At 39.1% G+C, this 15,952-nt stretch overlaps 1 protein-coding gene across 1 annotated transcript in view; it reads left to right on the forward strand.

The window, feature by feature from the left end:
- Nucleotides 1-15,952, forward strand: part of UBA5 (ubiquitin like modifier activating enzyme 5) — a 443,420-nt gene that overhangs the window by 310,558 nt on the left and 116,910 nt on the right. The window contains exon 10 of the mRNA XM_044061527.1: nt 12,013-12,088. Coding sequence (XP_043917462.1) covers nt 12,013-12,088 — 76 coding nt within the window. The remainder of the gene's footprint in view (nt 1-12,012; nt 12,089-15,952) is intronic.

The raw sequence follows: 15,952 nt of genomic DNA on the forward strand, positions 1-15,952 counted from the left end.
TTTCCCTATCTTCGGAAACATGCTCTGGAAGGTCCATGGTTCCTGGACCAGGTCCCAGACCTACTGATTCATCAGTCGGGACTACTACACCAGTCCCTACACACATTAAAATTGACGGCCTGGCTCCTCCTCTTCCGACCATAGTCAGGAGACATGCACTGGATCCAGATGTGGTGCATATATTGTCTTCAGCCCACAAGTCGGCTACGAAGAAACTGTGTTCTAGCAAATGGAAAAGGTTTGCTATCTGGGCTCAACTCCGGGGCCTGGACCCCATTTCTACTCCCATGGCAGAAGTACTCAAATTCCTGACCTCTCTTTTCAGTCAAGGCTCTTCTGTTTCTACCATCAAAGTACAATTGGCAGCGATTTCTAATTTTCATGAATCCATAGACCCACCTTTAATGAGCAACAGGTTGTGTAAGACCTTCTTGAAAGGTGCTGCTTTATTAAGACCTCCGATTTCTCATCCTGCACCTCCATGGGATCTCGATATAGTATTACGTGCCCTGACTTCTTTTCCCTTTGAACCGGCAGCTACCTGTGATCTAAAGTTTCTATCATGGAAGACAGCCTTTCTAGTGGCAATTACTTCAGCCAGGAGGGTTTCAGAACTTCAAGCTTTGTCAGTGAAACCCCGTGCTTGGTTTTTCATACAGACAGGGTATCCCTCAGACCAAATCCTTCTTTTGTTCCTAAAGTCTGTTCTACTTTATGCTTGCAACAGTCGTTAGAGCTCCCAGTTTTTTTCCCAAAATACTCCAATAAAGCAGAGTTTATTTTCCACACACTAGATGTCCACAGGCAGTTACGTTTTTATTTGGACAGGACCAAACAATCAAGGAAGACAGATCAGTTGTTTGTGTCCTTTGCAGAAAACAAATTGGGCAACGCGGTCACAAAGGTCACTATTGCCAAATGGATCAGGGACTGTATTACTCAAGCTTATATTTATTCTAACAAAGAGCTTTCCACCTCTGTCAAGGCTCATTCTACAAGGGCTATGGCTACTTGGTAGCATTTCATTCTAAGCTTGCTATTGGTGACATTTGTGCTGCGGCTACATGGTCTTCCCCGCACACCTTCATTTCTCACTACAAATTAGATGCGGCATCTAGAGGACGAGCTTCATTTGGTTCCACAGTGCTCAGGAGTGTTTTCCAATGAGCCACCCGGGATTTAGGTGCTAGGGACGCTGTCCCATCAGTCAGAATGTAGGCGAGATAGGATCACATAACATCTTTTAGTTATGTACTTACATAACTTCAGATGTTTGGGATCCATCTCGCCTACATTCCTAATAACCCACCCTCCTTCCCCCTTCCTTGGAGATCAGAGGATATCAGAAGGTCTGAATCCTGTTGTTTCATCTTGAAACATCTAACAATGTTATATAAACAAGCTGTGCATGTGTGCATGAATGCGGACAAACAAGATCTGGGGGATTAGTGGTGGTGCATCCTGGGATAAAAATAGCTCAGCCAACTAGAGGCCTCGCTCTATAGCATAAGCGTGCCGAGTCGGAGCCGAGGGATCGGCTCCGAACCCATCAGTCAGTCAGAATGTAGGCGAGATGGATCCCCAACATCTGAAGTTATGGTAAGTACATAACTAAAAGTTATGTACACTTGCCGTAAATGTAGATGTTCAAGTGTATTCACAGTTGCAGTCCTGGTTAACCTCCCTCCAGCCCCCTGACTTCGTTTGGCTATACCTCTTCTCTCCTTTTCAATGCTCAAAAGCTTTTTGGTGTATTTGCTTTTTTGTTTGAGGTATAACCTTGTATATTTATCGATTTAATTGCTTCCCATTAGGGGGGCACCTGACTGATGTAATGACGTCGGCTGCATGTTTTATACCCCTCACGACCTGACATCATGGAAGAAGAGACAGCAACTGACGCAGGACCCAAGACTTTGTTAATCAGGCCGAATGAGGGCTACCTGCAAGCAGATAACCCAAATGTAATGCAACAGTGAATACACTCGAACATCTACATTTATGGTAAGTGTACACAACTATACTATAGATATATGAACATCTACATTTATGGTAAGTGTACACAACTATACTATAGATATATAAATATATATGCGTGTGACCATTGTGTGTGTGTGTGTGTGTGTGTGTGTATGTGTGTATGTGTATATATATATATATATATATATATATATATATATATATATATATATAATATATAATGTGTGTGCGCAAGTACATTATGTACATACATATATATCCATATATACCCACATGCACAAATATATATATATATATATATATATATGTATATGTATATACAGCAAGAAAAATAATCAGGGTTTTAGAAGGGTAGGCAGTTGATTAAGAATGAGGGGGGTTGCTTGCAATGACTCCAAGCAGACAAAAAACACAACCTGGCTTGTGCATTCATCAAAGTGATTCTACTTATGTGAATAACAGTGACAGGCGCTGAGACTTTTCCCAGAAAAGTGATAATGACAAACTGCTGTATTGTAACTGGATGTTTTGCTAACATGATAATGACCTTCCTTTCATTATTGCAAAGGTAAGCATGCTCAGACACAGGTGATAATTGCTGCACATAACCTGTTGAGTAGGCATTCATTATATTACACTGTGCAGCTGTTATGTAACACAGACTTAGTATCATCAGTAAGGAGAAGACCCGAGTCATTCAGTCAAATAGTATAACACTTAGATATTACTGAGCCCTTCCTCCCACCTAAATTCCACACATGACTGACAAAGCCAGGATAAATGCACAAAACATATGGAAGCTCCATCCTGTCAGTAGTCACCTAGTGATGACCTTTATCTCACTCAGGCAGTATAATCACATATAAAATACTGCAAGCAGAAGTGATGTAACCCAATGTAATTTGCAGCATGACTTTCTATATATCCCCAGTAACCCCTCCAAAATTGTCCCAGCAGTCACTTCAGCAGTGAGACCATGTATGCACAAGCACTTCCCTGATACACAATGAATTATTTCCCCAAGCAACATTCTTATAATTATGTCCAGGTATACATGCACCCAAAGTGAAACGTTTCCACAAACAAGCCTTCAGTAACATTTCCTAGTATGTGCAACCACCAGCATGAACACTTCACCCAAGCAACCCATTCAGTAGAATGTTGAGGTATGCACAATGTCCAAAATTAAACGCTTCCCCAAACAAAACGTCTGTAAGATTTGCTGTATAAAGCCACCAAAATGAAGCATTCACCCACCCGAGCCCTTCAGTATAATGTATGCACAGGCACCAGAATTAAAGATTTCCCCGAAACAACCATTCAGTAACATTTCCTGGTGTGTACAAGCACCAAAATGAAAATTTCAGAAACAACACAGAATGTGCAGGTGGGAAATTGTATCACATTATCTGTTGAGTAAACATGCATCATATTCCTTGTACAGGTGAAATATAGAGTCATTACCATATGTTGGGACAAAGACCAGAGTAATTGCGTCATAGTACAGCAGTTATATCTTACTGAGAATTGGATATACCATGGAACACAGTGAAGGCAGTCAAACAGTGGAGAAGCTATAGGACAGCAGTGATGTTGCAATGAACAGGATGGTTCAGAGGGACATAATAAAGCAACTAGGAATCACAAACAGGAAAATACCTCATTTGCATAATTTTGTCACACAGATTTCAGGCATTCTTCATTTACATCTTACTATTATTTCACTTGCCTAAGATTTTTGTAAGCTGAGTAAGCAGCCTGTGCCTAAATGCATCTTGCTCTGTGAATCATGCCGAAGCTGTGGTTATGTGCAGCTGAAGCAAATTCCCTCCATGCCTTGGAGCAATGACTATAAATACTGTCCATTAACAGCAAAGGGTCTAAAATCTCAGCAGGACATATCTCAGGTTTTTAGTTTTTAATTCAAACTTTATACTCCCTTTTTGACATAGATCTAGTGGAAGGTATTTATCCAGCCATTTCTGCCATTTCCATTTCATTCTTTCATGTTTAGCCTCTAAATCTTTTCTCTGATCAACATCAGTCTTTTCAAAAACAAAAAAGCATAATTCCTCCACTCTCATCTCTTAGTATGCCTAAATAATGTTTTGCAACTATTTTTAATTTTAATGGCATGCATATGATCTCTTATACTTAACGATTAACTTCCATTCACTCTTTCCAAAATAGAAAACTGCACAAGCATTTCACTTTGCAGTATTCAGAATGCCCTCAGTAGTACAATTTTAATGTCTATTTGCTCCAAGATTTCTTTCTAGGCATCCAATTACAAAATACAAACTACTGACTATAAACTAACAATGTGTACATCTTCTACAGGAAAGTGTTCCAAACAGTGTTTTATTTTAGTCCCTTTCATGTTTTGAAAACATAGGACTTTACTAACACTTTTCCACACCATCCGATTGGCTTTCAAAATCTTATAGTTAATGTTTGTTTTATACTTTATCATATTATTGTTTACTGAATATAACAATGCAATAATGTGGTCCTTCTGTTCTTTTGTCTGTATTCTGTTAACAAACTCATTTTCATCTTAATTACTGGACTACATTTTTTCTGTCTCATTTATAACCTCAACAATTACCCCTTCCACCAGGTATTCTGGGTAATCTTTCTTCGTAGACTTTCACCTATATTCCTTTACTGTCGATTTTGAAAGCCTTATTAGAGTGTCTTACAAGATTTTTTTTTTTACCAAGACATGGTAAGTCCTTTCAAATGTAAAATATTATGTCTTGTTACATTCTTTCTGCAAACTTTACTACTCATTGTGAATCTATGTGAAAACAAAAGGCAGTCAGATGATATGGTCTACTGTTGGAGAGGGGCATCTATACATAGGTTCATAGGTGTGTACTAGGCTAATGGCCCTGGAGCCTGTACAAGCCTAGCCCATAGAAGTGCCCTGGCATCATGCTGCCTGATGTCAGTTCCCAGTACCTCTATCAAGTAGAGCCACTGCAATGATCCCCCAGGTGAACCATTTCCCATCCAGTCATCAAGATTTCTCTTGAAGAGACCCAGTGAGGTGCCCTGCTTGACATGTATGGGAAGTCTATTCCAGAGCATGGGCAGTCTCTGGGTTATGAACCTGTCCCTCCAGCATGTTCTGATTGCTACTGTTAAAACTACACCCTGACCCCCATGTGCAAAAATGGGAAAAAGGGGTTGTGGGATGAATGCATGTGTGAAAGAGCCTGCTCTAGAATGTTACCCACTTGCTAGAACAACTTGCCTAATGATTTATTAAATAATTAATCCATCTTCACACAGCTACTCTATCTGCATCACACATTGCTTAGTAAATTCACATCAATTTTACATGAATGCATTTGGCAACACAAGCTGCGTATCTTAATGTACTTGTTCAACTGCACTTGTCATACTAAAACACGGCTGCCATATCTAAGTCTGGAAGCTATCGGTAACATCAGGCTGACATTTTATATTTCAGAATACCACCCCTTAGACCTACCGCAAATACAGTGCCAGAACTCCGTGCACTACCAGCACAAGTTTTAACAGCGGGACAATCCCGAAAAAGAAAAAAAATTACCACAGCACATCAGTTATGCAAGCGGTGGCTCAGATTGTAAGAATCCGATTGGTTGCCACCGCTTGATTGAGGAAATGCACATGGAGCTGGCTTTGCTGTAATCTGGAGAAAAGACAGGGAGCATTCAAAGCCGATTTTAACAAAAAAGTCCAATAGGACCATCAGGTAACTCCACTCTAAATCCTAAGTTGAGAAGGTAACTGACAACCTTCAGTTACTTTCTCAACTTATGTTTTACGAATAACTTGAAATTATGGGCTGTAAACTTACTTGCACTGCAGGAAGGCACTCTGGGTTAACATGAAGGAATTCCTATCGTGTCATAGCCCGCTCGGTGATAAGTACAGAGGCGCCAAGGGATGGTACTCTGGGTTAATGAGTTAATATGTACAGCTTACTACTCTTGGTCCCCCCCCCCCCTTTGTGAATCATTTCACCTGGGCAGTGCCTGCAAATGGTCAGTTGTAATCAAAGTACCACCCTGGTAATCAAATGTAAAATAAAATTAATAAAAGAGAAACATTGCTATTCACCCTTTTTTGCAAGACATCCTCTGAACTGTATAGAGTTTCCGTTTAATGCAACCACCATTACTGAACCCAGTAGCCGAGGCATTGCAGAGCTTATGAAAGCCTGTGAGTGTTATCAGACTAGATCATGAGTAAATGCAGAGTCATATTTTATTTTACCAAAACAGACCACTGTAAAATGTCCAGTACTTCTGAAACATCTGAAGGGATCCATATAATAAATATCAGATATATTGCTCTTGAACAGATATACATATGTGTGTGTATGTGCGTATTATGAGTGTCACTATGTCTGTATATATGAGCATATGGCAGTTTGCTGAAAATCAAAAATTTCAGTTTTTATAATCGGGTTGCGTCAACACCACCACACACACATTACTTAATATAACTGACTCATTGGGCATGTGGAAGAGGGTAAAATAAGGGTTCAAAAATGTTATTTTCGCTGAAATGTTATGATCCTATATGTAATATGTGCATAAGTGTCTGTCTCTCCTCTGTCTGTTATATGTATGTATATGCATGTGCGTGTATTTATGTAAACATGTATGTGTGTGTATACATATATATATATATATATATATATATATATATAAATACATAACACACACACTCACATATATATATATATATATATATATATATATATATATATATATATATATATATATATATATATATATACATACACACGTGTGTATGTATAGCTGTATGTGTATAAGTTGTTGAAAAGTTACTTTATGGAATACTGTTTTTTAGTATTTAAGATGATAAAATATGAACATAGAATTTAGGAATACTGTAAAAAATATGTTACTGTTTCTTCCATGTAAATCCTGGTTCACCCTATAAATGCTCCCCATTCTTCTGAGGATGCATGTGGTTTCACTGGTGTGTGTGTGTGTGTGTGTGTGTGTGTGTGTGTGTGTGTGTGTGTGTGTGTGTGTGTGTGTGTGTGTGTGTGTGTGTGTGTGTGTAGTCCTAGCTAAATTGTATTGACTACTCTGACTGCAGTCGCTATGAGTTGAATGGCTGCTGCCCTTCGTGGGCTTCTGTTATTTAAGGATGAGACCCGCGGTGGTGGTGCTGCGGTAGCGTTGTCACCTCACAGTAAGACACAGTCCGGTTCGATTCTCATCTAGAGCGTCTTCTGCGTGGAGACATGCGAGAATGGGCATACCTTCACTGAAGGTTGTGCGTCAGGGCTGGTAACTCGGCATGTAAAAATCAACTGCCAATCATTAGCGGACCGGAGCTCTGCTGTGGCAACCCCTAACCGGGAAAAGCCGAAAGACACAACAACACAGAAATAAGTCCTTCAAGGAGAGCATAGGAATGTTTTTCTTATTTTTTTCCTCCCCCACTTGTTGACCAGTGAGCAACCTGGAAGGCTTGTTATTTTCTTGAACCCTACCATTCCTGCTCATCTGAAATTATCTGTGAGGCTGAACGTGCAGTGGAGTGGCGAGAGGGCATTATAAGTTGCTTCTTGTGAATGATGATGTCCCCTTTTAGCCCAACATCTCCTTTGTAGCTAGACACATCCATTTTATCTCTGGTCTCAGTATGACAGAGCAAATTGTAGTTTAAAGCCTTCTTTGTCCTTTAATGTTTCATTATTTAAACAATTCCTTCAAGGAGAATTTCAACTGCTTCTCTGCACGTGTTAAGTGTTTGATTTATGTATGTAACTGAATTAAACTTCATAAAAGCCAGAAAATCTAATTCTTATAAGTAATTTTATTTATGTGGTCTTTAACTAACTGATGTGATTCTTGGTTAGTGTGCTGGTAACCCTCAGATGCTCAGATTTTTTTTTAATTTATATTAGTTTATTCATTAGTTAAGTCAGTCCACTAGCCCACAATTGCCCACTTTCAAGGGGGGGCCCAAGAGCAGTATTTGTTTGATTATAATCTTGGTTATCAGGTGTTGGCAGGCTACCAAAAGTTTTATTTGTGTGTGTGTGTGTGTGTGTACCTCAATTAGTGAGTCATTTGTTGTTTTCTTTTCTTTTAAAATCTATTTTTGTTTTAGCCTGATGCTTTCTTCATACAGTGGCAAGACAGCTCGGGGGGGGGGGGGGGTGTAATTACATTAAGGTTGGTGAAGGCATGTTTTACCCTCTTAGTAAGAGAAGAGGCTTACATTTTCTTATGAGAGAGCTTAAATTTGAATTATAGCTATTTCAGCTAACAGCAGGGAAGATATTATCTGCTTATTGGATTTAAGAAATGTCTCATTGAATTAATTTATTTGAGTCATGGACTGTCTGGCACAGACTTGGGTCCAGTCCTTAAATGAACAAGAAGCATTATTTCAGTTTAGCATGTGTGTGCTACCCAGAAATATGTTTTCCAATTTTGACATCACGATGTGCAGTAAATGTACTATCCTTGAGGATTTGGAATCACTGCTGTTCTGACTCAGGAAAGTAGCAGCTCAGGGAACTTTTCCTGTTCAGATTGTGTCTATCCAACAATATGAACAAATTAATCAGTGCAACAGACTAGTAAAAATCTTGTGTGTTAATTTAAGAAGTTTAATTTCTAAGATTGGGGAGTTAACAGATTTAGCTTATTATTCGCACTGTTCCATTATAGCTATCACTCTGATGCATGAAAGTGCAGTGCCCCAGTTACTTGGATTTAAAAAGTTTGAATGTTTTGAGAGCAGGCAGTTCAGGATGTGAGTTGTTAATTTGTGCATGACTCTATCTTAGTAAATTTATTATGGGCAAATCAAGAGAGAGTCACTCATAAATGAACTTCCTAATTATTTTAATACATCAAGTTTGCTCATAATTTGCAGCTGCTGTAGCCACAGAAAGAATATTCTGCAACAAATTATTTAAAATTTGTGGAGCTAGCTTTAGGGGATTTGATGAGGGATCTCAACCTTTTGTTAAGGCTGATAAGGGAGTTTTTCCAGTCTTGGGACTTCAGCTTATTTTGCATCAGTTTCCTCCTTCTGTTGTAGAGTTTATTTATGGCAGGGGACCACCAGATTGGCTTCCCTTTTTTTTTTTGAGGAGCGAGTCTTGGTTCTATTGGGTATGGCGAGATCCATGCATTTGTGTACGTGTTCGGTATAGTGCATTGGTGTATGATTCGGCGGACATGCAACTATTCTCCATTTGAATGGGTGCCATGAAGTTTGTCATCTCTGTTTTTAGGAGCCCAAAGTTAGCTTTGGAGAAGTTTTTCATGGTGGTTACCTTTGTGGGGGGGGGGGGGGGGATTTCCAAGGTGATTAGTTTGTGGTCAGACCTAACCAGGGAGGAGTTGACTATTGGCGTAGAGCAACAGTCACCCATGTTAGTAATGACCACGTCAAGGATGTTGGTACCTCTAGTGTGGGTAAGAACGAGCTGGTCCAGAGCATTGGAATTAATGAATTCCCGAAAGCATTGGGCAAGTGTATTGGTACATGAGTAGTTTTCCCAGTTAATGGAGGGGTAGTTGAAGTCACCCAGTATGAGAGTGTTGGGTTGGACCCTAATTTCTCCAGGGTGCTTAGGAACGTGGAGTGTGAGTCTTGGGACATGGTTAGGGACCTATAGCAGACTATGACCTGAATCGCTGTCTTACACAATGTTAGCTGCACCTGAAGTATCTCAGATGTGTTATGTTGGGCTACCAGTCTGGAGGCGTGGACATTCTTGATGAATATGGAAACACCACCGCCTTTGGAGCTTCGGTCCAAGTCCTAGGGCAGAAAGGTGTAGAATGAGTTATAGCCTGGTAGTCCACGGGTGCTTTCTGTTGCCTTGAACCAGGTCTCTGTTACAGCACATATGTCGATATTCTCCATTTTAAGAAGTGCTTCGAGAGAGTGCATTTTGAGATTTAGACTTCTAGTGTTGAGCAGCATGACTCTCATATTGCATTTGCTTGTAGCTGTTACAGTGGTAATTTGGTCCTTGGAACACTGCCTAAAAAAGGCACTATAGAGGTGGCAAGAGCCTTGGCCAGTATCTGGAAGCCCAGGGATGACAGATGCAGGCCATCGAGGTCCATCAGTCATGTCATCCCAGGCAGACAGATACTGGATCCCCTTAGAATGACACCAGAAACTTAGCCAGTTGTTGAAATCAGTCATTTTTCTGCTTGTACTGTGGTATCATTGTGGGTGATAGTAGGATGCTGCTCAGGACTAAGGTCATACCAGCCTGGGCTACATAATCCAAGAACTCCTCCATGTCTATTTCCATGTAGTCCAGGGAGGTACGTCTCAGGTCATTCACACCCACATGTACAATGACAGAGTCATATTTGTACCTGTTATTGAGGGACCTGAATGTGTGCGTTAATTGGTAAACCCTGGTGCCTGACAGGTAGCTGACTGTTACTTTCTCCTTATTCAACCTAGTGAGTGGGACATCAGTGTGCCTCACTATCGAGTCACCTGTGACTAGTGTGTTGGGCATGCTGTTTTGCCTTGGGGACTTTGGTTGAGTGGCACACAGTTTAGGAGAGTTATGTGTTTCATGATCAGTGTTGTGTTGTGGTGGTCGGGTGCATTTCTGCCTTGGAGGTCTCTGCTGTTTGGGTAGATTTTTATTGAGAGCCTCCGCGAAGGTGGGTGTGTGGTTTGTGTTTTTATGTGAAGGCAGTACTGGTGTGTGTGTTCTGGAGGGCTGTGTGTTCCATGTGGTGTGGTGCAAGTGTTGACCTATTGACCAGCTATTCCGATCTTGGCTGGAGAGTGCGTGGCTTCCAATTTGGATATATAAGTGCATATCTCACAAGTCTTTAGTGTTGGGAGGTAAGAGGAGAGGGTTGTCTGTGTACATGAGACAGTTGCTGCATTGCCTCAGGATGCCCAAGTTCACCAGGTTAATAGGAGAAAGCACAAGGAACTGACCTTTAGACATGCCATGTATGGTGGGATTGCTTTTAAAAATTTTAATAAAAATCTGTCTGTAATAGTACTAATAAACTTATATATACAACTTAATGTTGGGTTCACAATGGAATATAATTCTGTATTTTGCACTTCTTCTAGAGGGAAATGTTTTAGAAAGAATTCAAGGAAATTTTACAAAAATATTAATGGAGTGTAGATCCCTATCTTATAGAGAACATGGGGAAAAACTTAACCTGTTTTCCATCTGCTATCTGTGATTACATGCCAAGCTTCATTTAGCATACTGCACTGTTCATGATGAAGAGGTTTGTGTTTTGTCAAACATTGAACTCTTACAATTTTTCACTTGGGAATTACACCTTCAAGATTGCTAAATACATAACGACATTTAGAATAAAATTTATCAATTAAAATAATGATTATTCCATAATCATTAGACGTTTGGTTTGACCCTATAGCTTATTCGACGAATGAGGAATCTTCATTATAATGATTTTTTTGACCTTTACACATTTTTTCTAAACTATGAAATGATGCTTGCCCTGCTCAGAGATGAATGTTAGGAGACTGACTGAATCTACTCGGGGCTACAATATGAAGGGTTTTATTATTTCAGGTCTACAAAATAAAGCATGTTAGCTCCTCATAGCCTTAGCTTTTTGCAGTGAATTGTCATACGAGATTACTTGAAAGCTCCTTACTTGCTACACATTTTCTTGTTTGGATCAGTTCTATTATACTGTAGTCTGTTTGACTGCTGAAAGCTTAATTCTTTAACCATGTGTCACTGACAAAATACAATGGGTATCTTAACTCTGCCAGTAAGCTCGTTAGAACAGCAGCACATTTCAGATTTTTTTCTCCAGAGGCACTGTTGCTCTCTAGAAGTTGGCAAATATAGTTGAAACATTTCAAGTAACATAAATTTGAAGAACTTTTTTATTCAAATTGTGCATCTCTGATTTTTTTTTTTTTTTTAATGCAGTATTGTTTCAGTTATTACTATGTTTTAAAGACAGTTTTTGAAATGCAGTATTTAAATTTGTACAGAAAAAAGACTTAGCCCATCCAAAACAAGAAACCACAGTGGAAGAAAAAGAAGTTGTTCATGAAGATAATGAGTGGGGTAAGCTGCAAGCTGATTTTTTTTTCAAGAGCAAACTTAATAGTAGCAGACAGGGTCTGAGTCTATCTACCGTTTCACGCTTGATGACCTTTACTGTAAAAAAAAAAAAAAAAAAAAAAAAAAAGCTGTAGAAATCCTGTCATGTGAGAAAGGTACAATTATGATAATGGTCAGAAACCAACATTAAAAAAAGTAGTTTACTGTGTCTTGGTGTTTTTATTACAGTATTATTGTCCTTGCATTGCTTAGGTGGTTAATATAATAAATACATTTTTTGAATATTAAAAAAAAGTGGTTCATTTGTTTTACCCCCAAGTTCCCATCCAGCGTTACTTGTACCTGATGGGAATGTACTTCACAGATGTAGCATAAATACGAGTTTTACTATCTGAAGACTGTTGCATGGTTAGAATTGTAGGGTTAGGACTAGGGTTCTTATGTCAACCTGTAAGCAATTTCTACTTAAAGATAAAAAAGTTTGAAAAATTGTAGTTCTGATTTCAGTTCCAGGCATAAGTTGTTTTTCTAATTCTGAAAAAGATCATGTACAGATAAGTTATCTCCATCCGATAGGAATAACCACTGATAAAAGCTCCCATACTGACTTGATTTTGCTTCTTGGTTAAAGGTTCTTCTCAGAGTTATCCCTTGTCCTGCAGTATTTACAGTTTTGCCGTTTTTTTTACATTGGGTTAATGTATCCATTTCCATAATGGAATTGTTCTGAAATTGTGTTTTAATTTATAGAAAAAATATTTTACAGGTTTTTAACCAACGACGACATTCAATTCCTTTACCATATTCTAAACAGACTTTCTGTGGACAGTGATTCAATGAGCTGTTTTTGTGAACGAGAATAATTTATTTTAAGGTATTTTACTTCACTTCTTCATTTTGTGAGCCATATGAAGTTTCTAGTGGTGCTTATTTAACTATGACAAGAGAACTGACTTTTTGTTTTCACAGTAAGCCTGCAGCTTCAAGAACATGATTGGCCTCATTGGGAGGAAAAGATGACAGGGCTACAAATGCCTTGCTGTGTAAGCATTTCATGGATGATGATTCTTTATGTAAATAGCTTGATGTAAATGTTAGGGAGACAAATTCCTTAAAGTACTGTGAGATTTCACTCAAGCCATCATATTGTACATAGAGGAAGCTGTGTAGCAATGCTGTCCAAACTTTGTATCAGTAGACTGCACCAGCTCCTCTCATACAAGCTTGAGGACCTCAAACCATTATCATCCTACTTCTGACCTAAGTTGATAAAGTGGCATGAGAGTTCAAAACAATATGGGAATGGCTTTTAGAGAAAAATGTTTGCAAAGAAATTAAGCAGTCTGAAATCAACTCATTATGACTGTAAGAAACTAGAATGGTTGAGTACGTCAAGACCATTTGTAAAGGAGCACGGATGAAAGAGTGAAGAGGATTGTTTCTCTTTTTAGCAGCAAAATCTGGATTTGACAGATGGGTTGCTTAAGAGCCATAACATTTTTTTTTTTTTTTTATTTTACTTGTTGACTGGGTTAGTACCACTAGCCCAATGACCTCTTTTCAGGGGCGCTTTGGAACTTCCCCTTCCCTTTTCTTGTCAATAAATGCCCTGTGATCTTTTACATCCAAATGAACTACCACCAACTCTGGCAGATGGGGCCACGGTTTAAAGTCTCATCCAAAGGATAGGACACTTGGGAGTGCAACACCCCCACTATGCTGCACTGCAGTGTCATTTTTGGAAAATTAATAGAACCCACAGCCTTCGGCACCAAGAGTGAGTGTGTTGCCTGTTAAGCTACTGAACAAAAATCTATAGTTGAAAAAATTCTTGGAAAGTATTGCAGTCTTCTTTCAAAGGAAGACAGTGTAGTAGGTGTGTGCTGGCAGTGATTCATGAATATGATAACTCTCTGCTTTTGGTACAGTACATGGAGAGGGAAGACCCACAAAAACTATACCATATAAGATGGTGTCAAACTGAGATGAAAGCCTTGCAGGTCTTTAAAAAAGCAATTTCGTCAAATTGAATAAGTGGAAGAATAATGCCACACTACACTGAATATTACCTGTATACATTTTACATCTGGGTAGGAAAAGTCAAAAGGTTTCACTGGGGAGGATGAAGGGCTGCAGGTTAGCCGTCACTACTAGCACAATAATGCCACACAAGGAGAGGAAATATGCTTTACTTGTTTATGGCAGCATAGAGATTATTTTGCTGATGTATGAAGTTCTGACAGCCAGTTTAAAAGAAAATTGCAGAAAGTTTTTATTTTCTGGTTATAACAAAACTGATTTAATAGCTACTGTGGGAGTTTGGCACACTGACTATCTGGATGAAGCTTATGTTGAAATTTCTTCTATAATGAGAGAATGGTTTCATGCAGTTTTGGAAGATAATATTTTGTGGACAAACTGTTTCTCAAGTAGGAATTCAGAAACAAGATGACAAAAGGTATAAGAAGCATTTAATTAAAAAAAAATAGCATTAGCATTTGATTCGACATTTGTATCCCATGTCCACTGCCACAGGAGTAACTTGGCAAAAACTGTGGGTACGATTCTTACAAAAAGTACTGTGTGGCACAAATTGGATTAAGTCCTTTATGCTAATTCCCAGTAGGTTATTCTGTTGGCAAAGGGATAGAGCAGTTCGTAAATGTCACAATACTGCTTACTGCAAATAATTTATATGACATTTAAAACTTATTTATGTTACAGAAAGGAGTAGGGTGTAGCAGACTATACTTTTGTAATTTAACTTTGCCTAATCCTTAAAGATAGATGCTGCATAATACTTGGAGCTGAAAATGTATAGTAAAACATTAACTTGGGAGAGTAAACCCTTTCCTAAACGCAGACTATTGTATATCATTGCTTCTTCAGCACTGTGCAAGTAAAGGTCACTTAAGTCCCCTTAATGCCTGCCATTCCCTATGTTTGAGGCCATTGGAGCTTATTTCAGAGTGGTTTCCTTTTTTGGTTTTAGTAGCTTTTTAGTCCCTTAGCCCCAAGAGCTTTTGTGCTGACCAGAGTTCTAATCCAGATCTCATCCATGTTCCTTCTTTGAAGACACTGGCATTAAACACCCATTAAGTCACCCTCACTAGAATTCGCATAGCAGACTCAAGAATTAGGATGGCCTCTAACTTTTGGCTCTCACCCAAGGGTGGTCCATTCTTGACATGCATTTTTCTTTCTCAATATCATTTGGATCTTCCATTCTGAAGGGCCACACATAACTGGGCTTATTAGCTCTGGTGAGGAAGTAGTCTTAACTTCATGTAGCCTGGTATGTTTACTGCTTGGTTGTTTCCAGTCTCTCAAGGTGTCTGAACTTCTTTGTATACTCCCTGAGACCATTTTGGACCCTTTAGAGCTTTTGTTTGTAGACTGACTGAGATTCTTGAGAGGAGGTGTGGGCACTTGCCCTCCTGTGTGTTTGGACCCTCTGGAGCTAGAAGCCTAAAACCCAAGTTTGACAAAATGTCTGCCAGAAACTGGGCACATCCTTATTTACTTTTAGTCTTGGTTCTTTTTGTTAAGCAGGGTGATATACTGATCCGTAAAGACCAATTTTAAGCATTATCCGGTTACAAAGTACAAATGACAGGAAGCTGAGGAAATTTCTAAGCATAGGTAATAAGTAATGATAATAGACAGAGAGTGAAATCTGGGTGTACTTAATTCAGTGAACAGCAACAGTAAGTGCACACAGTGGAAAACTTCCCATCTGGAAATTTGAACCCCAGTAGTATAGCCTATAGCGTCTGGGAATTTACATTATATGCAGCATACAGAAAAGCATAGAGACTGTGACAGGGGTGTCAAAACTGAAGTAATGCAGGTGACTGCTGACCAAGA

This window comes from Protopterus annectens, chromosome 2.part0 (assembly GCF_019279795.1).
Source record: "Protopterus annectens isolate FY-2018-M chromosome 2.part0, PAN1.0, whole genome shotgun sequence".
Classification (NCBI taxonomy): domain Eukaryota; kingdom Metazoa; phylum Chordata; order Ceratodontiformes; family Protopteridae; genus Protopterus; species Protopterus annectens.